The 25,819-nt window shown below is 36.8% G+C and overlaps 1 protein-coding gene across 1 annotated transcript in view; it reads right to left on the bottom strand.

Annotated features, from left to right (window-relative positions):
* EXOC5 (exocyst complex component 5) overlaps nucleotides 1-25,750 on the bottom strand; it is a 47,784-nt gene extending 22,034 nt beyond the window's left edge. The window contains exons 1-11 of the mRNA XM_082647963.1: nucleotides 25,516-25,750; nucleotides 15,182-15,276; nucleotides 14,409-14,556; nucleotides 13,243-13,437; nucleotides 9,562-9,626; nucleotides 7,270-7,298; nucleotides 3,792-3,901; nucleotides 3,239-3,283; nucleotides 2,994-3,134; nucleotides 1,924-2,006; nucleotides 393-602 (exon numbers count right to left, since the gene is read on the bottom strand). Coding sequence (XP_082504089.1) covers nucleotides 393-602; nucleotides 1,924-2,006; nucleotides 2,994-3,134; nucleotides 3,239-3,283; nucleotides 3,792-3,901; nucleotides 7,270-7,298; nucleotides 9,562-9,626; nucleotides 13,243-13,437; nucleotides 14,409-14,556; nucleotides 15,182-15,276; nucleotides 25,516-25,542 — 1,148 coding nt within the window. The 5' untranslated portion in view covers nucleotides 25,543-25,750. The remainder of the gene's footprint in view (nucleotides 1-392; nucleotides 603-1,923; nucleotides 2,007-2,993; nucleotides 3,135-3,238; nucleotides 3,284-3,791; nucleotides 3,902-7,269; nucleotides 7,299-9,561; nucleotides 9,627-13,242; nucleotides 13,438-14,408; nucleotides 14,557-15,181; nucleotides 15,277-25,515) is intronic.
* Between the last annotated feature and the right edge of the window lie 69 nt (nucleotides 25,751-25,819).

The raw sequence follows: 25,819 nt of genomic DNA, 5'->3' as shown, positions 1-25,819 counted from the left end.
AGTCATGAAAAAGCTCAGGGTACAAAATTGTGATCTGCATTTTTTTTTTAACCACACCTGCAGTAGCAGCAATAAAACAATGTGCTTCCTAGTCAATAACCTGGAATAATTTACTCAGTCTAAAAAAAGGAAGGAAGGAAGGCAGGCAGGAAGGGCGCGAGGGAGGAACTCTTTACGGTACTAGTATTCTGCTTTACATTTTAATAATGTTATGTAGGAACATTTCAACATGTGGCTTGAAGGACAGGATTTGATGAATGGTGTAAACAAACTGAATTAAAAAAATTCTTCACAGAAAATTCTAATGACTATCAATATTTCACAAGTTTGTCCAAATATAATAGCTTTTAATATCTTTAGTTTTAACTATAACATTTAACAAAAACACTTACCCTCCTGTGCCAATCGATCTCTTTTGATGGTTTTTTGAATCATAATAGCGCTGTAGGATCATAGCACTTCTGCTTTTCAAATATCCAGTCTCCACTTCAATATAGTTCTCCAAATAGGAAATGAAAATGGACTTGATAAGCTTAGACAAGAAAGTCTGTTTATCAGTACCTAAGTTAAACTCCATCAACTTGCTGGAAAGATTTGTGGTTCTTTTCATGCAAAAGGGAGAAAAAAGATGAATGTATCTTTAGGTATAGTAACAATATTTAAGAAATACATATTTTTATAACGTGACTTTTTAATAACTTATGTTACACCACTGTTTCTTAAACCCTGGGAGGTTACTCAGGATGCAGACAGCGACTGTACAGGGTTATATATATTAAGTAGAATGAATATTACAAACAACATCATGGTTTTGAAAACTACCATAAACTCCTAGAGATGACTCAGGAGAGGAAACTAAGGCAACCAACCAGACTAGAAATGGCAACAGTGGCAGAATGGCTTCAAGTATGCCACATTCATGATATGGTACCAAAGTCAAAATATTGAGAAGTCTATGCGCTGTTCATTCTCTTTAGTCTTTGTCCCTGGACTTTCCTCTAATTTTCTGTTTCTCACTGTTGAAGATAGGTTCACAATAGTGCTGTTGCTGAGATGGACTTCCTGATTATAGTTACTTTTGAAAACCCTCTTCTCAAAGCGATGACAATAAAGAAAAGCAATAGAGTTGGAAAAAAAACTCCACATGAAGCTTCTACAAAGTATAACACTGCCATTTACAAAAGCACAAGACAAATTTTCACATCAGACTTAAGTCTGAAATTGTCATATAAGAGTTTGTCACTCTGGGGGCTTCCCTGGTGGCGCAGTGGTTAAGAATCCGCCTGCCAATGCAGGGGACACGCGTTTGAGCCCTGGTCCGGAAAGATCCCACATGCCGCAAAGCAAATAAGCCCATGCACCACAACTACTGAGCCTGCGCTCTAGAGCCCGTGCTCCACAACAAGAGAAGCCACTGCAACGAGAAGCCCGGGCACCACAACAAAGAACAGCCCCCATTCGCCGCAACTAGAGAAAGCCTGCACGCAGCAACAAAGACCCAACACAGCCAAAAATAAATAAAAATAAAATAAATAAATTTAAAAGAGAGTTTGTCACTCCCTTTCTCAACTTTTAAAGTTTTAACTGAAGATAAATGTAATAATACTAGTTCTTAAAGAAAAGAATTAAAGAATAATGAACTAGCTTACAATTAAAATCAGAAACAAAATTCTCAAGTCTTAAACAAGGTTTTGTATTTCATTAAAGTACATTAATATAAAGCATAATATCCAATTCCTTAAGTTAACATGCTAAGAATGCTGCTCTTGTACAATACTAGTCTATACAGCCGAGTATTTAATGCTAAAAGGTATATTGCTATCTGACAAACTGTTATTCAAAAATACCTGAATACTTCCCCATTTTCTATTTGAAAAAAAGAAAATGTGAGATATTACTATTTTCTAATAATTAAAAATATACCTTGTATATAAATCGTAGAGACTTTTGAGATACTGCTCTGCATCGGACTTCCTACATTCTTCTAACTGGTCTTTCACAAAGCTCTAAAACAAAAAGTCAACATTCTGTCAATTAAGTAAATATTAAATTATATAGTCAATATTTTTTTCTCTAGAATTACTCCACATTCTTGAACTGTTCTAACTTAAAATCCAGTGGAAAAGGCAATGCATAGAAAAGAGACCAATATAAAAAAAATAGGTTTTTAATTTTTACTGCTTCTCATATTTACTCATACATCTTATCAGTGTTGGGAATAAGCATTAAGAATCTCAAATACCTTGTCTTTTGAAATCTGCCTATCCTGCCTCATGGGTACATTGGGGAAAAAAAAAAAAATCCCAAAAAACAAAACCTGAAGCTATATCAATATGGTCAATTCCTTAAAGCAGCTTTTCCCAAACTGTAGTGTAAGTAACACTAGTGTCCTTTGAGACACTACTGTAAAATTGGGAAATGCTGTACATTACATCTCCACTTCTAGAGAATCACAATACATATTAGTATCTTTAAAGGCTATTAAAAGTCTTGAATTGTGTTGTAAAGACAACACTTATTTAATGTTGCTCAATCCATTGGTAAACATAGTTTAGGAAATGTTGCCTTAAAGTACAGAGCTATGGAAGTCAAGGTTGTAAATGAAATTCCTGTTTTCTTTTAATCTTAGTACCATATTATAAAAAATTCTACAGATTGAGCTTGTAATTCCTGTTCAATTTCAAAATGCCATCTATTGGTTAAGGTAAGAAACCAATAAAAATTAAAACTGAGGCTAACCTACCACACAACCTGATACATATGTAATTTCAAACACATCCTCTGATGACACTGAGTGATTAGCACCTTTTTTCTTAGTAAACAACAAAACATTTTTTTTTTTAAAGCATGACACTGTCATTCCTTTCTCCTACACTTAATAAGTGGATTACTATGCCTAAGGATATTATACAAACTAAACTTTAAAAACTTTTAAAACATAGAGGAAAAAAATCACATATTGCCTTAAGTACTTAGTCATTGTTTAAAATTACCTGTAGTTTGATTTCAAATACATTTTGAATAAGTTTAGCCAGCACTGTTTCTGGATTACTAAAGATATCTCCAACTTGTTTGTTCACCCGTTGACAGAGTATTGCTGCGTCTTCAAATATATCATTTCTCAAGTAAGCACCCTAAACAGCAGAGGAAATTTACATTGAATATATAATTTTAAAATGCTTTTTAAAAATACAAATTAGCATAAAATAAAATACAATAAAGTGTACTGTTATGTTACCTCCTGGCACTGCTTTATATAAACATCAACACAATGGGAATAACCCTAGGAAAAAGAAAGAAATACATATCACTCTTTTGGTTCAATTATAACAATAATAACAACAATGTCAATAAAAGAGGTATTATATGTAATAAAGCTATGTCTATGCCTCAATAAATGGCCAACGGTAATAGCTACTCTCTGGTTCCTATATTCCAAACTTAAAGTCAATCCTTCTTGCTTTTGAATTATTTCATCAAATGTTTGACTGAAAAAAAAAATACATTAAATACCCAGAAGGCAGACAATACGATTTTCTATGTCAAACTACATAAAAATTCAGTGATAAAATATTAATATTATTGAATATAAGATCCTTATTTAAATAATATTACCTAAAATTTAATATCATTTCTGGAGAAAGATACAAATGTACATTCAAATTATTCCAAATAATGAAAATTATCAGTGACTCATACAACTGGGGAAAAACAGAGACTATAATATATAGAATTCATATAACCTCTGTACTCTTTAAGACTAATCTGCATTTTAAACTTTTACTATTTACCTTAAAATGGAGTAAAACAGCTGCTACTTCTCTCATTCTGGAGATTTCACCTCTTCTTTGAGCACCAGTAAACTCCTGTATCAGTTGGCATTCTAAGTCATGGTATTTACCTAAAAATAGAAAGTCATTCAGCTACAATGAGACAAAGTATCCAAGTTTTTATGAGTATATGGTTTCTTTATAAAGATAATGACTAGGAATCTAGTTTTCTTTTAAAAGAATTGCAAAAACGATATGAGATTATAGGTAGTGGATCAAAACCCGGCAATATACTGTGGTATATAAATATGTATTTTCAAAACCAAAAAATCTTCCCAACTGGTAAAACAGGTGAGCTCCTACAGTGTGACTGCCATTTATCACTGCTATGTAAAAAAGCAGCTGGCTGGCAATATCGTTCTCAATGGTGAAAAACTGAAACCATTTCCTCTAAGATCAGGAACAAGACAAGGTTGTCCACACCCACCACTATTCAACATAGTTTTGGAAGTTTTAGCCAGAGCAATCAGAGAAGAAAAAGAAATAAAAGGATTCCAAATCAGAAAAGAAGTAGTAAAGCTGTCACTGTTTGCAGATGACATGATACTATACATAGAGAATCCTAAAGATGTTACCAGAAAACTACTAGAGCTAATCAATGAATCTGGTAAAGTAGCAGGATACAAAATTAATGCACAGAAATCTCTCGCATTCCTATACACTAATGATGAAAAATCTAAAAGAGAAATTAAGGAAACATATCCATTTACCAATGCAACAAAAAGAATAAAATACCTAGGAATAAACCTACCTAGCGAGACAAAAGACCTGTATGCAGAAAACTATAAGACACTGATGAAAGAAACTAAAGATGATACAAACAACTGGAGACATATACCATGTTCTTGGATTGCAAGAATCAACAATGTGAAAATGACTATACTACCCAAAGCAATCTACAGATTCAATGCAATCCCTATCAAACTACCAATGGCATTTTTCACAGAACTAGAACAAAAAATTTCACAATTTGTATGGAAACACAAAAGACCCCGAATAGCAAAAGCAATCTTGAGAAAGAAAAACAGAGCTGGAGGAATCAGGCTCCCAGGCTTCAGACTATGCTACAAAGCTACAGTAATCAAGGCGGTATGGTACTGGCACAAAAACAGAAATATAGATCAATGGAACAGGATAGACAGCCCAGAGATAAACCCACGCACATATGGTCACCTTATTTTTGATAAAGAAGACAAGAATATACAGTGGAGAAAAGACAGCCTCTTCAATAAGTGGTGCTGGGAAAACTGGACAGCTACATGTAAAAGAATGAAATTAGAACACTCCCTAACACCATACACAAAAATAAACTCAAACTGGACTAAACACCTAAATGTAAGGCCAGACACTATAAAACTCTTAGAGGAAAACATAGGCAGAACACTCTATGACATAAATCACAGCAAGATCCTTTTTGACCCACCTCCTAGAGAAATGGAAATAAAAACAAAAATAAACAAATGGGACCTAATGAAACTTAAAAGCTTTTGCACAACAAAGGAAACCATAAACAAGACAAAAAGACAATCCTCAGAATGGGAGAAAATATTTGCAAATGAAGCGACTGACAAAGGATTCATCTCCAAAATTTACAAGCAGCTCAATATCAAAAAAACAAACAACCCAATCCCAAAATGGGTAGAAGACCTAAATAGACATTTCTCCAAAGAGGATATACAGATTGCCAACAAACACATGAAAGGATGCTCAACATCACTAATCATTAGAGAAATGCAAATCAAGACTACAATGAGGTATCACCTCACACCAGTCAGAATGGCCATCATCAAAAAATCTACAAACAATAAATGCTAGAGAGGGTGTGGAGAAAAGGGAACCCTCTTGCACTGCTGGTGGGAATGTGAATTGGTACAGCCACTATGGAGAACAGTATGGAGGTTCCTTAAAAAACTAAAAATAGAACTACCATACTACCCAGCAATCCTACTACTGGGCATATACCCTGAGAAAACCGTAATTCAAAGAGTCATGTACCACAGTGTTCATTGCAGCTCTGTTTACAATAGCCAGGACATGGAAGCAACCTAAGTGTCCATCAAGAGATGAGTGGATAAAGATGTGGCACATATATACAATGGAATATTACTCAGCCATAAAAAGAAACGAAATTGAGTTATTTGTAGTGAGGTGGATGGACCTAGAGTCAGTCATACAGAGTGAATTAAGTCTGAAAGAGAAAAACAAATACTGTATGCTAACACGTATCTGTGGAAGCTAAAAAAAAAAAAAAATGGTTCTGATGAACCTAGGGGCAGGACAGGAATAAAGACACAGGCATAGAGAATGGACTTGAGGACATGGGGAGGGGCAAGGTTAAGTTGGGATGAAGTGAGAGAGTAACACTGACATATATACAGTACCAAATGTAAAACAGATAGCTAGTGGGAAGCAGCTGCATAGCACAGGGAGATAAGTTCAGTCCTCTGTGACCACCTAGAGGGGTGGGATAGGGAGGGTGGGAAGGAGACGCAATAGGCAAGAGATATGGGGATATGTGTATATGTATAGCTGATTCACTTTGTTATAAAGCAGAAACTTAACACACCATTGTAAAGCAATTATACTCCAATAAAGATGTTAAAAAAAAAAAAAGCAGCTGCCTGGGAAAAGCCTTCTGGATGTCATTTGTGATAGCAAGAGACAGGAAAAATCTTAAACCTGAATTTATGGAAAGGGTGAGCAGAATTATAAAACACTTTACTAGAGTTCAGATGCCTTTACTACAATGGCAGATTCAATACCAAGGTACACCTTAAGACAATATGTGGTATTTGATTCACTACATTCTTGAGGCTATTACGGTACACTTTTGGGAAAACAGGTGGTCTCTGAACTTCAATGACTTCCCAAAACAGTGACTTAGACTACCACGGGAGCCTGTAAATATAGCAGATTTTAAAGAAATTCAGAATGATCTGCTTAAAATACAATCCAAAGATCAAGAATCAAGCTATCATGTAAGAAGTTAAATAGGTACCGAAATGGTCATTACGAGCTAGCTTTAAAAAAAGAGAACCTACATTAGGTCTGTATGTATGAATACAAAAACAATCCCCAAGATACATTGTTAAATTAAAAACACAAGGTATGGAAGCTATTTGTATAGTATGCCAAGAACACAAGGTATGGAAGCTATTTGTATAGCATGCCACCAATTATTTTAAAATAAATGCGGACAGCAGAACTAAATTCTACACATTATATACATGATCTATGTCTTATGCTTGTATATCCATAGAATATTCTGGAAGAATACTCAAGAAATTGATAACAATTGTTTCAAGGAAAAGGAATCAAACTCAGGGATGGGGTGGGAGGATGACATTGTTCCCACTCTCTTCTTTTACTATTTTCTTTTTTTTATACAAGTAGTTTGATTACCTATCCAAAACAGTTAAATAAATAGAACCCCACTTACTTGCAATTTTGGATTTAACTTCTGAAAATCTGAAAGATAAAAACCAATGATGAGGTTCATTATTTGTGACAAATGTACCATAGTAATTTAAGATGTTAATAAAAGGGGAAACTGGTTTTTGGGGTACATAGGAACCCTCTATACTAAATATTGTCAGAAAAAAAAGGAAGGAAGCAGGGGGAGGGAGGGAGGGGAGGGAAAGACAAAGCCAGAGGTGAGAGAGTACTGATAGTAGGAAGCATGCCATGTAACAAAACTGAATGTGGGCAATCCAGATGGGGTCTCTGGTTCTCACTGAGGAAATTCACATTGAACAACCAATTCCCCCACACCGTTTTTTAAATTTTTTAATTTATTTTTTGATGTGGACCATTTTTTTTAAAGTCTTTATTGAATTTGCTATAATATTGCTTCTATGTTTTGGTTTTTTGGCCCAGAGCCATGTGGGATCTTTAGCTCCAACCAGGGATCAAACCTGCACCCCCTGCATTAGAAGGCGAAGTCTTAACCACTGAAGTACCAGGGAAGTCCCACCAATTCCCTTTTAAAGGGAGGAATTCTGTATGAGGCATTAACAACCCAGAAAGCCCCAACAACTGGGTTACTGTCCCTACTCATATTCACTGGCATTTTAAATTCACTTGGTATTTGTGTTTTCCCCTCAGCTGGGATTTCCTCATATGACGTTCCACTATTGTTACTTAAAGAAAAACAACTATAAAATAAGCATATACAAATGAGTTATTTTAAAACTAGAAAAATAAAATAGAAGCCATAAAGAGGACCCAGCAATGTGCCTAGCATTCAACCTCTGCAAATTCAAAAACTAAAATATCATACACTACCATACACTAGAACTTTTTTCAAATCATAAGTATCCAGGGGGAATGCACAACATGGAAAATTAATGTTGAGAGATCTTATGTGATTAGTTTGAAGAGACAGGACAGTGGCTGGCAAAAGAGATGCCAAAGACAGATGAAGAAGCTAATAATTTAAAGATCTATACAAAATTGATATCAAAGTCACAGTGGATCACAAAGTATGATAGGTCATACTGATCTTTGTGAAAAAATTAAACTTGATTAGGCTATATATTCAATTCTAAGGCCTGATAGGCTAAAACAAAACTGTAAGAGAAGCATGTAATTGAGAAGCAGGAGAAGATGAGTATATGCCTCTGTGTTTGTAGGGGTGGGAGACAGATGAAGCCAACAATTATGATGCAGTTATTGTGAGCCACACATTTTACCCATTTAAGAAAATCGTTTAACTCTGAAATAAAGTTAAAGAGAGGTTTTTTGTGGGTGACATTAAAAATCATTGCTCATAATGCTGGACAAGTATGAAATTATTAATAATAGCTAAATGACAGATGATGATTACTGCTAATCCTTTATGATGATACAAAGTTCAGAGTAAAATAAGATATATTTGGGGGTAGGGAATTCACTTTCACTCTATGTTTGGGACATAATGGACAAGCTTTAAGTATAGCAATACATTTACATTCTACCTGTACCTCAGGATTTTCAAGTATTACCAAAAGAATAAAATACGTATATTATCTGTTAAAAGGGAAGACATTTTTTCCAGATATTTAAATGGGAGAACCACTGTTAACAAGATTTTATTATAGAGTCTGACATTCCATGAACTAAAGGAAATCATGAAAGAATTTCCTTCTCAGTGAAGTTCTTTTAGGATGAAACCATTAATACCTAACTTAGCAATGGCCCCAGGGCCTTGGATCTAAAACAGGACTTCTTAACCTGAAGTCCCTAGGAAGGAGCCTACAGATAGGCTAAAGGGTCTAAAACTCCATGAAATTGTATACAACGGCCTGTGTACCTGATTTTTTTAAGGAAATTTCATAGCTTTCACCAGCTTTTCAAAGGTGTCCAAGACCCCTAAAAGCTTAAGAATTCTCATGTAGACAGAAGAAAAAGGAGCTCAAGAGACCCATGTTTAAGCTTTCTCTGTCCCCTTCTAGTCTGTTGATCAAAGTCCAAAAAAAAAAGAAAATTCAAAATCTTACTCCAATTTCAAAATTCTCCATCAATTTTTTTCAAAAGAAAAACATAAGACTGAAATTATTTCAAGATATATCATTAAATTTAGTTGTTAAGATACCACATTTTTTTCAATCAGCTATTACATACTGTACCTGTACAAAGGCAGTCCTCAATAAGTTCTTGTTGAATTAATGAGCAAAATCATACAGGAAAAAGTACAATTTTATTCTATACACTACACCATATACCCAAATTAGCTCTTGAGAAATAAACTTGCCTATCAAAAGGTAACTCTTGGGCAATTAGGTGCAACTTCTGAATGATGTCTGCTGCCTCCTTTATCTATTAAAAAACAAAAGCAATAATTTTACAAAACCTTTATACATATCAAAAAATAATTTTATATTTAAAAATAGTAATATTCTTCTATGTATGCCCACAGACCCTCACCCAAACAATTTTCTTTAAAAAACACAACAAATAAAATCTTATGAGCAACAGGAATACATCTGGGGTATCACCAATAATGAGACAATAAAACATAAATATTTGTCATTATTGTACTGAAATCTTGTGATTTTATAATGCCACAATCCCTTCCCAAAGAAACCTGCAGTTCAAGTTTACTCCGAATAAATTCAAATCACTGATTGCTGAAAGCAAGTTTAAGTATCTTCTGAGTTTGTGAAATGATAAACAAGATTTATAAAAATTCAGATCATACTGCTGTATAAATCCCATTTTAAGTGAAGAAAATAACAACAAAATGCCTGTCATTTAATGAACATATCAAGTTATAAAACTTGTTATAAAAGCAAAGATTACGTTTAATATGAAGTTTCTAGAATGTAATATGGTAAAGAAATGTTTGTACTTATTCAAGTTGTGGAACTGAAGGATTTAGGCAAGGGGTCCAAAATTCTTAAAATGCAGACATTTGTGCTTATTCACACTAAATGTATAGGGGAGTTATATAATGTTTACTTTTTAAAACAAATTTCAAGTAAGTATTGAGTTTTATTTTGGCACACCTTTAAGTAAATGATTTTATGATCATTCACTTTCTTTTACACTAAAAAAAAAAAGAAGAGAGAGACTCATACAAACGTGAAGGAAGAGCTGAGAACATTAACAAAGATCTTTCTAACCGAGTACTCGTGTGAAGTCTGGCAAGCAACTATGGAAAACAAAAGCAGGACCAAACGATATTGTTGTTTTGCCCAACAATAGTGAATACAGATAGCATTTCTGCTTCAGTTATCTCTTCTCTCCTAGTCAGCATGTCACTGTCATTTTCAGTTACCAGATGTTCACTCTATTCTACTGAACATGGGCACAGATACCACTGCATTATCTCTTTTCACCATGCCATTTGGTTATACTAGCAATGTCCACCCTTTTCTCCTCACCGATACTCCCTTCAGAAAGGACCTACATACATGTTTTATGTTCCTATCAGGAGTTTGTTCTTGTTGTTTCAAGAGATGGAAGTGTTTGCAAACTTCACTTAATATAGTAAGAAGTACAGCAGAGTAAATAACACTTGATTTTATGGAATTCCCATAGGTAATTATTTTATAAAAATTGTTTCAAGCACAAGTAGCTCTTAAGGTCATCCATCAGTTGAAATACACTATAAAAGTACAGAAGCTTTCAAAACCACAATCTAATAACTTGCTTATATCTGCTACTGATGTTAGGGTAAGGTGAGAGACCACCCATGCTAACAGGTTAAAGATAATCAGGGCCATCAGGCATTATCTACATGAAGAACATTAAGTTGTGATGCTAAGAAGACAAACAACTAACATACTCTGTAATGACAGAGGTAAGAGGGAATATATACTATGGTCATAAAATGGGTTTTTTTTCCCAGAGAAGAAAATTAGAAGATTCTGAGAAGCAAAGATTTAAAAAAAGCAAAAATGACTTTGGAGCAGGAAGAAAAAGGAAAAAGATGGTTGTTATCTTTTCGCATTCTAATTCCTTCCAAAATCACACACCTCCCTAACTACATGGGTGATTTTCCTTTTCTTTCCATTGGGAAGGTGGCTGGCACACAGCGCAGAAATTGAGATACTTAGAAGTTTATCTAATAATTAGCAATCTAATACCATATATGATGTTCCTAAGTGTAGTTAACTGTGATAGTACCAGGCCAAAAGTAATGATTCAACAGTAACCCAAAACTTATGGGAGATATGAGAGAAAAACAAGACAATTGGGAAAAGAGGACTAGAGTATAAGAAAAAAGGAAAAAGATGAAAGAAAATGGGATATGGTAGAGAGTGAAGCAAAGGAGAGAAAATAAGAGGAAGTAGCTTAAGCACTGTTAGCTCTACTTGCTCTTCAAAAATTACAGACAGCTAACGACCAAGTGAATGAAGTAGCAAGAATATGAAGATTTTTTCTTCTTCTTTCAATCAAAATCTTAAAAATTAAGAGACAATAGTAATACCATGAACTACACAATTACTTGATAATTAAAATGTTTAAAGAAAAGTGTAAAAAACATAATTTCATTATGCAAAACATTACAAGCAATACAAATCAGGATAAAAATATGTGTAATCATTCAATTTTAAAATATTTATTTTTCTCTAGGTTCTAAATGGCTGCCTTGAGCTGCATCAAATAAACAGACCAACTCACACTGGGTAAAATATCGGCATTTTCTTTATAACAAAACATAAATATACTCTACAGTCCAAAAGGTATAATCCAAGGTAACCCAAGGCATAAGACTTGAATTATATACCGTTATATATATATAAATTTTTTATATGTATAAATATGTACTTTCATAATACATTAGAAATATGTATGTTTATATTTAGGAAACATAAAATAAAAGCATTCCATAAGGTATCCTGAAAAACAGTTCAGTGTTCAAGCCGTGTGTGTGTATGTGTGTGTGTGTGTGTGTGTGTGTGTATACACTATTATACATAAAAATCACGTGAATATATAAAAGCTAGATATTGCCAGTATTTTACAAGTGTTTAAGTATGATAATGTTCTTGATGTTAATCTTATCAGTTCTACTTTATATTACAAATATAATTCCTGAAACTCATTATTTAAAATACTGCCTTTTCTTTAGAGGAGTTATCTCTACATATGTAACCATTCCTTTTAAAGATCTCTAAAACTTATAAATTCTATACCCCTATATAGTTCCTACTCACAAAAAAATGTGTTGCTTAATTCAAAGTGAACTTCAGTACTACTTAGTTTTTAAAATTTCACTATCTGAGATATCCCATGGAGTACACTCAGAAAAATTCTGGAAGACTGTATTCAACGTATTAGTGGACAATGTCACTATGTGCATATACCATCCATAAGAATGTCTATTTTTTCATGCATTTTGATTTTTTCCCCCGAGGGGAAGAAAGTGAGCTAAATAACCTCTTCCAAGATTGTAGAGCAGCCAACACCATGCAACCTTAGACCAGGATTAAGTGACTAGTGCTATGAAAAAGATTAACATGAACAATTAATTCAGATTTTTCTATTCTCTTTGATCCAAAGTATGTTTTAATTCTTTGTAACAAGTAACAAAAACTAGAAGCTCTGAATTCCTTGCACAGAAAGATACTTCAGCTTGTCAATGATTTAGGTCAGCCCACCCCCTCACCCAATGGAATGTGCCTATCAAATTCTGTTAATATTAAAAGTCAATTATGAGAAAGAAATATTTATTAAAATAGTTACCTCAACATTTCTAAACGATACAAATTTCATAAACAAAAAGGCCAGGCAATCCAACTAAAAATCTGAATATATATAGTTGATTAGTAATCTGTAGATAAGTGTACATTTCAGAATAAAAACTTTTAATAAGTCACCTACTCAGTGATTTGAAGTCTGACTCTGGAAAGTAATAACTGCAGTTCATAATTAGGGCATTGTTATTAATGCTATAATTTGCTTTTATCCTTCTGACAGTGCTCACCTTTTCAGAATTTGTAAAAACATCAGATTTCAATTCTCCATCTAGAAATTCATTAAAGTATTTCATCAATTTCTGAGCCTCTACTGCCCGTTGTCTGGGTGTGTTTACCCCCTCCAACTGGTCTCCAAGGTGACAGACCTTGGTTGCTACATAGCTGATGTGCTCATCTAGTTCCTGGAAATGTTGGAAGGCAACCTAGGAAAAATGTGAACAAGCATAAAATACAATCAGAGAACCCAGATTAACTACAAATACTATCATTATTACCAAGGGGAATCTGCATTAGAAGTATTTGGAATCTATCACCTTAACTACTTAAAAACACATTATCTTATGTAAATTACTGACTTTATTATTTTCTAACAGTTATACATGCTTAAGTGAAGGAATCTAAATATATGAAATCTGAGCAGAAATCAGCTTTCTAACCCCTAACACTAAAGAACAAACAGCCCCTGGGAGGCAGCAATGCTAAACATGCTCTTCTAACTACATTTACAAAGGGCAATCAAGTTCCACATCAGGTCCAGGCTGTGAAAGAGGTTCAGAGGTTCCAGATTAAGTTTAGGGCCTAAGAATGGCTAAGAAGCTTGGCCTACTTACCCCAGAGTCAGTCTAGAGATCTAGTTTTACTCCCAAATGGACTGAGGAAGAGTTCTGCACATGCTTTTCCCAGTTACACCAGCATTCTCATTAGGGTATATACCTCATGACTTTTGTGAAGCTTCCCAGACCAGGTTTCCTCTAGGGAAAAACTTCATCCAGGCAATAGTTGGTCTGGTATTATTATTTTGCTTTATGATTAAATGAGAATGCAAATAAATACCTAAATATCCAAGCTAATCATGATCCCCTAAAAATACAGGTCTACTGAATTATCATTCTTAAAAGTTTGCACTGTTAAAGAGAAAGCAAGGACCACACTGTAATGGATACCACCCCATCCTAAGGGAGTACTGTGATCCCAAACCAACACTCAGTAGGCAAGCAAGTGCACCAAGAGTGCCTGATAACAATTCATTAACATTTTATCCCATGAGATGGGAGCAGTATAAAGAAACCTCAACAATTCTGTTGCATTAGATTTTTTTAAAAAACTGAAAACTGAAAGGAAATAAAGATATTAAAGCCTGTATAAACTACTCATTATTTAACTAACTGTTTACCTGATTGCTTTTCTGGAGATCTTGTACCTTCCTGGCAAATTCCTTAGCTTCTTTCTGACACTGTTGCTCTAGTTTCTCTACTTTCCTTTGAATCCTTTCATCCATTATCTGGAGTTCTTGAATATGATTTACAAATTCTTCTAATAATCTAACAAAGGAAAATTAGAATATGTATCAATCCATCTATAACTGATCACTAGGAAGTGACCAGTTCACTTATAATTGTAAATAAAGTATTAGTGAGCATTCCTTGAGGTAAGGATGAACATGTTAATTTTCTCTTCAGCATCCTGTTAGGGATTATCTCTGACATAAATGAAAACCTCATATGGAATCTCCATTAACCCCCAGAATTGAAACCAATTTTATAGAAATAGTTAAAAAGGTAAATCGTACTATATAAAAATAATACTGTGCATTCCAGGGTATGGTGAATTTTTGTTCCCCCAATTTACGATACTTAAAACAACATATTCAACATGTTTTATTTTAGAGGTATAGCCAGCCATTTCTAATTTATTACTAATTGGAGAAAATATTAAATTCTCATAATGCAATAAAATCCCTTCCCTCATATCATTTAAAGTCCTTCTCTAAAATAAAAGAAACATAAAAGGAAAAAAATAAATCTCAAACTTCTAATGCTTCTTCTTTTTATTGGCCAGTTGTTAACTCCCTTTACATGAATGTTGAAAGGAATTCCAACAGTCACCTCTATTCCAGATACAAATTTGTACTAGATTGGGTCTATGAAACAAAATTTTTTACTTCACCTTTTAGGATCAAAAGCTTCAGGTCCCCCTCTAGAGCCTCCTCCTGGGGTTCTCCATACAAGACGTTCAATATACTCATCTGCCACAAAAGGCTCCTAGTTTACAAAATAAATGTTCCTTTAAAAAGTTTCACAGGCCATGACTTAATACTGCTTACAAATATGAAACAGTTTGTACCATGTGAGAACTTAAAATTAAATTACTAATTAAATATATCTGTATTATTAAAATGTACAGGCTTTTTCAATTTAAAAAATCTTCAATAAACAAATTACTTAATGAAAATTAGTATATTAAAATATTAAAGAGTATTATGAGCAGGAACATACCAAAGGAAAAATGAGCAAGGGACACAAACAATTTATAGAAGAAATAAAAATGGCCAAGAAACATGAAATATATACAGCTTCACTAGTAATCAAATAAGGTCAAGTTATCACTTTTTTTTTCTTCTTTTTGCCTCACAAACTGACAAAGTTTTTCTTTTTCCTTAATTATAATATGCATACAAGAGAGGGTAAGCTAAAATTCACTCTCATTATTGTTAGAAATGTTAAAAGGTACAGTATTTTTGGAGGACAGTAGGTAACATTTTGGTAACATCAAAGTACTACAAATGCTCATACCCTTTAACCCCAGTAATTCTACTTTTAAAATTCTAAGGGAAAAAGCAGATATGAACACAAAATTTTTGTATTATATATAACTCTGAAAAATTATTACACAAATATTCAACAAAATCATTATTGAAAAATTATAGTAAACTTACAGGATAAAACAATTATTTTCCTATTAAAATCATGTTGTAAAAAAATTTAATGAAATGAGAAAAAAATGCTCATGTATAATATCTGATATTAAAAAAGCAGGATAGGACTTCCCTGGTGGCGCCGTGGTTAAGAGTCTGGCTGCCAATGCAGGGCACACAGGTTTGAGCCCTGGTCGGGGAAGATCCCATATGCCACAGAACAACTAAGCCCGTGCGCCACAACTACTGAGCCTGTGCTCTAGAGCCCGTGAGCCACAACTACTGAAGCCCGCATTTAGAGCCCGCGAGCCACAACTACTGAAGCCTGTGTGCCACAAGCAAGGCTGATCCATCTAGTGTCAAAGCCAAAGATCTAGTTTAAGAGTGACAGAGACCAACTCTGAGCTCCTAAAACAGCCCCATCCTTCAAGTAGGCTAATCAGCCATGTGGTAGCAAGTTGACTACACTGGGCTTTTTCCATGCTGGAAGAGTCATTCATTCTAACAGGAATAGAAACATTCCAAATTGAGTTTGCCTACCCTCAGAGGAAGTGTTTGTTCTCCTGGCATAGGATCTCACATATCAGACCATGGGACCCATTTAACAGCAAAGGGGGTGACCATGGAATCAACTGGTCATATCATAAACCATACCACCCAGAAGCTGCCAGTCTGATAGAGCACTGGAAGAGTCTGCTGAAGGTATAACTGAACTACCAGTTCAGAGACAATACTCTATAAAGATGGAGCACTATCCGCCAAAATGCAGTATACATTCTGAATTGAAAACCTTTATATGATGCTGTGTCCCCAACAGAAAAAACACATGAGCCTGGGAACAAGGAATAAAATCAGAAGTGGCCCTGCTCATCATGACTCCCAATTTGTTCTTGCTATTCCTGCAATTCTAAGGTCTACAGGGTTAGAGGTCTTAATCTCCAAAGGGGGAATACTTTTGTATGGGAACATAATTAAGAGTCCCAATAACCTATAACTGCAAGTGCTGCCTGGGCATTTGGCTGCTTTTATCCAGCGAATAAAAAACAAGAAGAGGAGTGACCATCTTTGGCAGGGCAACTGACATCATCAGAGGGAGGCAGGGTGGCTACTATACAGAGGGGGCAGGGAACAATATGTTTGACACACAGATCTCCTTGTAAGGATCTTGTGATACTCCCTTGACCAATTCTGAAAGTACACGGACATGTGCGCAGCCCCGGCCTAAGAAGAGTATGGCAACCAGTTAAGCCACCTAAAGCAGCAGACATACTAGCTGAAGGTGAGAGGGAGTTAGAATGGAGAGTAAAAAATGGAAAGTGATATCAAGTTGCAACCTGAGACCACATGCAACAGTAGGGGCCATAGTTCATCCCACTAACCACCTTCTAATTTTCCTCCAGGATAAGAACCCCAACTGGAGTCTAGAGGAGGTACCCCCCAAATGTATGTGAAGACATAGAGTCTAGTGGCACAGGGGTGATCTGCGGTGGACACGTGTCATCCAGATCTCCCTTCAAGAAGAGTCTTGCTCTAACTGCTAGCAGTGCTGTCAGCACAGAACCTTCACCTGGCAGTATTTTCAGGGATCCATTCAGCTGCAGAGAGCCACCTCACTCAATGTCATACTTTTCTCAATGTGGTCTATATCCAATGACTAAATAAGATGGGGATATAAAGGCCTGACCACTTTGGTAAAAAGCAGAACAACTCTGATACGTAATTTTAGTTCCAGATCTTCCCACAGGGATCATCACCATTGTCACTGGGCCAGCATTGTACTGCTACTTCTCCTAAGGCCCAATCTTGCTTCTCTACCCTGTCCTTTCACATGTGTTTATTCCAAGCGTACTTTCTAATAAATATTCTGCACACTAAACTCTGTCTCAAAGTCTGCTTCTCTGGGAAAACCTGCAACACTGTACTAGTCTAGTCAAGAGATGCTAATGACTCTGATGAAAGTGGCAGTAGAGGGGGTACTGTGATGTGGCCCGGTTCATGACATTTTGAAGACTGTACTCATACAAAGTGCTGATGAATTGGATGTGGGAGAAATTTTAAAAAGGAATCATGATTACTCATAGACGTCTGCAGCCTGAACAACTGTATGAATGGTAAATGGTGCCATTTAGTGAGACTGGGGAAAGAGATGGAAAAGGGAGTAGGGATGTAAGAGTTCTATTCTGCATATGATATGTTGAAGATGCCAATTAGATATACAAGTGAATATGCAGAAGACAGAGTCAGAAAAATAAGTTTGCATTACAGGGAAGAAACTGGCATTAGACATAATCTTGGAGTTACTTAAAACCTCAGAACAGGATGAGATCATCTAGGAGGAAGAAGGGCATGCCAACATGTGGAGATAGGAGGAGGAAAGGGATCCAACAAAAGACAAAGTAAGGGGGACCAGTAAAGCAGGAGGAAAACTTAGGAGACAACAGCATCCTGGAAGCAAAGTTCAGGTTTCATCTGCAGAAGCAATCAAACTATCAACAAGGGTTTAAGATAAATCAACTACTGATTCCAATGGAATGGAAGTTCCAAAAAACAAAACAAAACCTTTGCTGCTTATAAAACCAAATAAATCCCAATAATTTACTTTCTAATACTTAGCATTGCTGCAAAGGCATTTACAATGAGAAAAAGATAGTCAAATTAACAAATTCTCCAAGACCTCCAAATGACCAAGTCCTCCTAAGAGGATTCTCAAAGATACCTGTAAACTATTACCCCAAAAATCTTTTAGAATTTCGTGAACCTGACAAAGGTATATCTTAATCTCTATTTTTCTGTAGTAATTAAAAGCAAACAGCCAAAACAAAAACAAAAATCTAAGTGTGTACTACAAAGATACTATCATATTAAATTCAACTTTACATAATTGATTACTGTGTTGATCTATTAAGCTGATTTCCTATTCTTTACAAATGCTACCAATTGTAATAAAAACTTGGAGTTTGTGGTCATTTCTATTAAAAATTAAGACCTCAAGCCCTTGGACAGGAAAATAAATCCCTAATTTAACATTGTTTCCTTGAGAAAATCCAACCGTTTATATTTTCTTATAGTAGCTTTCCCAAAAATAGATTCAATAAAATATGTTACAGCCACCCACAAACTCAAAGAACCTATAATATTTTCGCTTGCTTGGATTAAAAAATAAGGCTCAGGGCTTCCCTGGTGGCACAGTGTTTGACAGTCCGCCTGCTGATGCAGGGGACACGGGTTCGTGCCCCGGTCCGGGAGGATCCCACATGCCGCAGAGCGGCTGGGTCCGTGAGCCATAGCCGCTGAGCCTGCGCGTCCGGAGCCTGTGCTCCGCAACGGGAGAGCCCACAACAGTGAGAGGCCTGCGTACCGCATAAAAATAAAAATAAGGCTCAGAGGATTTCAGAGAGAAGTATTTCTGTGTCCTACTAAACCAACTAACAGGTGGGTTCAAGTACTTCCTATATAAGGTGCTTTTCTTAAATTCATTGTGCAGACCACTGCCAAACTAATCTTTAAAACACTATATTCCCTTTTAGTCAGAAACTTCCCTATGCAATTCCTAAACTATGAAGTTTACACTCTTAAGTCTGCCCTTGAAGTTCTTATATTACACTACCTAATCAAATTTCTTTGCACCCCAAAATGAACAGGTACACTACCAGCAGCCTCCTCTAGTCTTCTTTTCAAACCCATGCTACTTCTGCTTCCTTACCTGTGACCAGGTAACTCAACCTACAAGGATACTTATGGGGAAAAGGTTCTTTCCCTAGATGATCTCCACTGATTGCTTTACTCTTAACCCCTATGAGGCTTAAAAATTCAAATGCCAACACAAAACAATATATTACTGCCATTTTGTCATTTATTGTTTTATAGTAACATTTGTAAGTTTTTCTCTTCTCCACAATTAAATTGAAAGCAAAGTCAGGATTTGTCATACACTTCTCTTGCTTTCCAGCTGTGGTCAATAGAACAATGTTGAGCACACCATAGATGCACAATAAATCAAACCACTTGTTATCGGGGCCACGGCCAAATCCCCTGCACAGGATCTTGAAAATCAAAACTTGCTTCATAGATCCAAAACCAAAAAGGCAGGACCACCACCCTCCACTCCAGAAATAAAAAAATAGGCATTCTATGGTGTTATAAATCCAAGATTCTACCAGAAACCAAATATGAACTTTATGCAATTCTGGCACTGGAACTAAATGAATTTTATCACATTTCGCTCTCCTTTTAACCACATTTGATTTGATTTTCATGAGACTATGTGTTTCATGGTGGATTTAAATGAATTACATTTATTGAACATTGATTCTTTTGAAAAGCACTACAAACGTTTCGTTTCGTTTCAGACTAGCAAAATGGGATTCATCCTACCCATGGAAAGGTAGAAAGAAAGCACACACAAGACAACTAAGGGACTAAGTGATAAGCGTACTAGGAGCATCTTTTGTTCCAGTGGTCTTCAATCCTGGCTCCTCACACAGACCTCCTAAAACTCTTGTAATTTCCGGAGTGACAAAGGTGATAGGAGTGGTTTACACAGAACTCCTAAATCCCTTGGAATCTCCTGGGTAATAGGAGCATCTTTTGTCCTACTAAAGCAACTCTTGGTGGGCTCCTGTATGGGGACTGGTCACCAGAAAGATAAGCATGATTAGAAGCCTGGAACTTTCAGCCTCACCCCTTATACTCTGGGAAGGGGAGAAGGGCTAGAGATTGAGTTAATGATTATCCCTACATGATGAGACCTCCATAAAAATCCCTAAAGTGTGGGGTTCAGAGAGCTTCCAGGTTGCTGAACACATCAAGGTGCTGGAAGGGTGGCAGCACCCAAGAGAAGGGAAGTGCTGCACTCCTTCCCCATATCTTGTCTTATGTACCTCTTCCATCTGGTTGTTCCTGAGTTTTAGCTTTTTATAATAAACCAGTAATCTAGTTAGCAAACTGTTTTCCTGAGTTCTGTGAGCCGTTCTAGCAAATTACTGAATCTCTAAGAGGGGGTCATGAGACCCTCCAATTTGTAGCTGTCAGTCAGAAACACAGGTGACAACCTGGACTGCAATTGGTATCTGAACTGGAGGCATTTTTGTGGGACTGAGCCCTTAACTTGTGGGATCTGATGCTAACTCCAGGTAAACAGTATCAGAATTAGAGTGAATTGTAGGACACCCAGTCAGTGTCTATTGGAAAATTGAACTGAATTGTTGTGGAAGAAAATCCCCACACATCTGGTGTCAGAAATGAAGTAATACTGAGAGTAGTGGTAGAATGTTGAGAGAAGAAAGAGTTCTTTTTTTTTTCTTTGACTCCCCCAACTAGATTTTTAACTCAAACCATCTTTAACTCCAGGACCTGGAAGGATTTCTGGCCTAGGGTAGGTAAAGTAAGGTAAGCTAAATGTTTACTGAATGAATACATTTTCTCATATACATGATACTGTAATTGGTGGCGAGGTTCCACAAACACTTGTTTAATAGCTAATATGTCTAAAACAAGTAGCATTTCAGCACCCTGAAGGTAAAGGAGTGGTCCTTACTTGTATATCTCATGTTCATTAAGCATATTTAAATAGTTAATTGAACAAGAGAATAAGTCTTTTTCAATAAGTCTGTTTAAATAGCTTTTGTTACTTAGTTTGTAAATCTAAGAGACATAAATATGTTTTTACACAAACGTGTTCTTAGCTATTCAAATTCTAATCTGGAAGTCAAATAGCCATTGTCACCACACTCAAATTACATGACCTCAAACACTATTATCAAGGCATCTACGTTTACAAGAAAGAAAAAAAAAATCAAATTCCTAATCCTGGCATTTAGGACCTCTACAATTAAACCCCGATTACCTTACATAGCACTCTTCTTCTTCATGCATGCTATATATTTCAGCTAAAATGAACTCTTCCCTTGTCTCTGGGGTCTACAGTTACCTCCCTTTATATCTGGACTTTTATCGTCTTGTCTGCTTTATACATATATATATATAGTTATATATCTATCTTCTCTTCCCTTATTTAACAGTAAGGGCGAGTTCTATATATAATTCAACATTTTGCAAAGTATGTTCCATAGAATTCACAAAACTAACAGTAGAAAGTAAAACAGGCTCATGGTCAAAGAAGTTTGGGAAATGAACTTCTTAGAATATTTAACATACTAAGGTATATTGTAAATCTCTAATGAAACAAAGCATGCCCATACCCCAAACTTCCTTGGGCTCTGAACCATTTGGGTTTTTTGCAGCACATCTCATAGGATTAATATGTATACAGCACACCCTTTGAGACATGCAGCCTCATTAACTTAGTAGGTACTCAACAAATAGTTGTTGAATGAATGGGTAACGGACCCTACTTAACAAAGAACTTTCCCATAAAGGTAGCTTGCCCAAGCAGAAGAATAATCATTGTCTCCAGAAGAATGACAGGAGAGAAAAATAGCAAGTGAGAAGGGAGTACAATGTTCTCAGTAGTGCAGTGAAAAGAGAGGAATACTTATGACAACAAAGAAAAAATTTACTATCTCCGCCACTTTTTATAAAGAGGACATAATCCAAACCACATAGGAATTCCTGTTTAGAATGTCCAACCTGAGGTGATCATTTAGAAACACTGCAGACAGAACTTTTAAACTATTTCTGTCAATTGAGGAAATATCCGGTAGTTTGATTTTGTTGTATGAAGGTGTTTGTTAAAAAGGAAGTCTCACAGGACCAATAAGATTTTAAAAGAAACAGGATTAACACTTATGAAATTTCATGGATTCAAAACATAATTTTGTATTGATTTAACTTGTTTTTCAATGTGAAAAAATTAAAACACAACTCAGTTTATTGGTGCATTAAAGCCAGGATGCAAAAACTAAATATCCTTGACTACATCCTGACCTCTGTTTTCCACAGTTCTCCAGCTGTGACTAGGAAAGGGAAGCAAGAGAAGAACTCCTGACTTTCCTACAACCTAGGTCCTAAGGCAAAAGCAACAGGAAATGGCGGTGACAAACGAAGTTTGGTTTTTGTTTTCTTTTTTTCCTTCTCCCTCTAAAGCAAGAGACCAACTTTTCACTTAGGGATGAAAACTTATTCAAGAGTAGAATCCACTGTAGGGATGAAAAGATAAATACACTTCTTAATCATGACTATTTACCTTTAATTGTAACTATTAAAGTAATATGCTTTTTAAAAAATTTTATTTATTTATTTATTTATTTTTGGCTGCCTTGGGTCTTCGTTGCTGCACGCGGGCTTTCTCTAGCTGCGGCGAGCGGGGGCTACTCTTCGTTGCAGTGCAAGGGCTTCTCACTGCGGTGGCTTCTCTTGTTGCGGAGCACAGGCTCCAGATGCGCAGGCTCAGTAGTTGTGGCGCACGGGCTTAGTTGCTCCACAGCATGTGGGATCTTCCCGGACCAGGGCTTGAACCCGTGTCCCCTGCATTGGCAGGCAGATTCTCAACCACTGCACCACCAGGAAAGTCCCTAAGGTAATACGCTTTTAATTTTGATGAAACAACATACTACATATGGTCAGGAAAGAGAAAGTCACATGAGTTAAGATCCATAAGCATGTTCAAGGTCGTTCTATGAACGCTGTGGACACAGGACTAGTCTGTCTCTATCATCACTGGTAAGTGAATATTACCTGCTATCATAACTGGAGTCACTGAGTTAACTTAAACCCTAATTTAGTTTAACTACTTTACTAAATGGCAAGACCCTAGAAAGCTAAATATACTACAGATATTTCTCTACCTCCTCTCCTTCCCCCGTGGTGGGGGCAGGGGAAACAGAAATCAAATATATTTTCAAGGAAGTATATGTGGACTCATGGGATCAAACATTCAAAGAAAAAAAAGACAACTGGGAATGTCAAGCAGGATCCATAAGCCCAAAGGCCTTCTGAACTGTATGACAAAATAACAGTTTTCTATTAATAGCTGGCTGGTCCCATATTTCATTATATTAAAGGCTTCAAGTTCATAAATTGTTTTCTACCTTTACAAAAATGTGAAAATAAAACAAGGAACTACAGAATTACTTAGTATCTTGCTCAGGAACACACAGTAAAAGCTTGTAGCAAAAAGAATGTCTCCCTGCTCCTGTGTCAATCAATAAACAGATGGCACAATTTTGGAGTTAAGAGAAATTAATGTAAAATATATCCCTACACTTAAATCCGAGGAAATGTAATTAATATTTCCCAATTCTTTCTTACAATTATATTTCTTCACTCATAAATTACTATCTTATTACAACTTATTATAAAAATGGCATGTACTATTCCTCAATAAATGCATTATCTATCCAAAAGCTGATAGAAACCCAAAATATAGTTAGCTAACAAATGAAAAGTTCCCAGTTGTTATAGAAACTGTGGCATTCAAATTTTAAGCCAAAAAAAACCAAACAAAACCTGCTGAATCTCACGCAGAAAAAAGGATCCAATTTTCACTTATGGAGAAATTGTCTATTGTCAACTTCAGTCTTCTTAATTATTTCTTACACTTTTATTATTCAATATGAAACACAAGCACACATCAAAAAGGTTCTTCCTTCCCCTTCCTTCACATCTCAGTTTTCATTTCTGTCACAAAAGAAGATCCCTTACACGTTGTTAGGTGGTCTAATTAAAATTTTCCTATTCTATTACCTCAAGCATCACAGATTCTCACACAGGATTCCCCTAAACTGAATTTTAAGTTTTAGAGACTGAAAACGGTCCAAGAAACACATTAGAATCTCACTGTCTCACGCGTAAGGATTCTTTTTATTTTTTTACATCTTTATTGGAGTGTAATTGCTTTACAACAGTGTGTTAGTTGCTGTTGTATAATAAAGTGAATCAGCTATACATATACATACATCCCCATATCCCCTCCCTCTTGCGTCTCCCTCCCACCCTCCCTATCCCACCCCTCTAGGTGGTCACAAAGCACCGAGCTGAGGGGGGTTATAATACACTTCAATTCCTCAAGACCCGAACACAAATGTTAATTTTAGTTTTGACTTCCTTCAGTCGGAAAGGGCTTAGTAGGCCTTTATCGTCGTAAAAAATACTACAGCCTTTTCAAATGGAAGGGTAAACTGGTAGGCAAGTGAGCGCCGCTTCCAACACTGGCTAACGTAGTCATTACTCAACCACCAAAAGCGCCTAGTCGTCCCAATCTCAAGGCGGGGGGGGGGGGGCCTAGAATATCACGCGGGGATCCAGGCGACAAGACGGGGCTCGCCAGACCTGGATCAGGATCCTCTTTCCGCGCCCCAAGTCAGCCCTTCCGAACTCTCATCCCGAGTTCATCTTCCAACGCCCAAACCCCGAGGCTCCCTTCCAGCCGTGCGGACAAAACCAATGCTCCTCCGCTGGGACTCCGGGATTGCTCCCCTGCCCACCTCCCCACCCCGGTCCCCAAGCCACCCCTCCCCCCTTTCACGCTCCGCCCGCGCCGACACGGGAGCCACCACCCCACCCCTTCCCCTTCTCACCTTCCTTCCCCAGGGCTGCTCCCGCAGCCGCGAACGCCCGCTCCTCTGCCCGCCCACCTCGCTGCTCGCACCCCGGGCCCGCCACTCCCTGAAGAGCTGCGGAGACCCACCTCGAACAGCTCGGCCGTCGTGGCCATCCCGGCCGGCTGAGAGGCTCGCCTCGTACTGGATGCCGTCTCTTCTTCACATGCTGCGCCTCAGCGGCGCCGCGCACAGGTCTCTGCTCGGCTCGCCAGCTCCGGCTCCCGGCCGCCGCGGGCCGCCCCGCTCCCCGCAGAGCCCAGGCGGGGCGGGAAAGCGGCCATGAAGCGAAGCCGCAGACGCCTGTCAGCTGCCTCCCGGCGCCGCCCGCGCCGCTCCCATTGTCACCGCCTCGTACGCCGGAAGTGGAGCTGCGCGCGCCCGGGTGGCTGT

Source organism: Grampus griseus, assembly GCF_964374135.1.
Source record: "Grampus griseus genome assembly, chromosome: 2".
Classification (NCBI taxonomy): Eukaryota; Metazoa; Chordata; class Mammalia; order Artiodactyla; family Delphinidae; genus Grampus; species Grampus griseus.
Note: the sequence above shows the minus strand (reverse complement) of the source record. Positions and strands in the feature narration are given on the sequence as shown.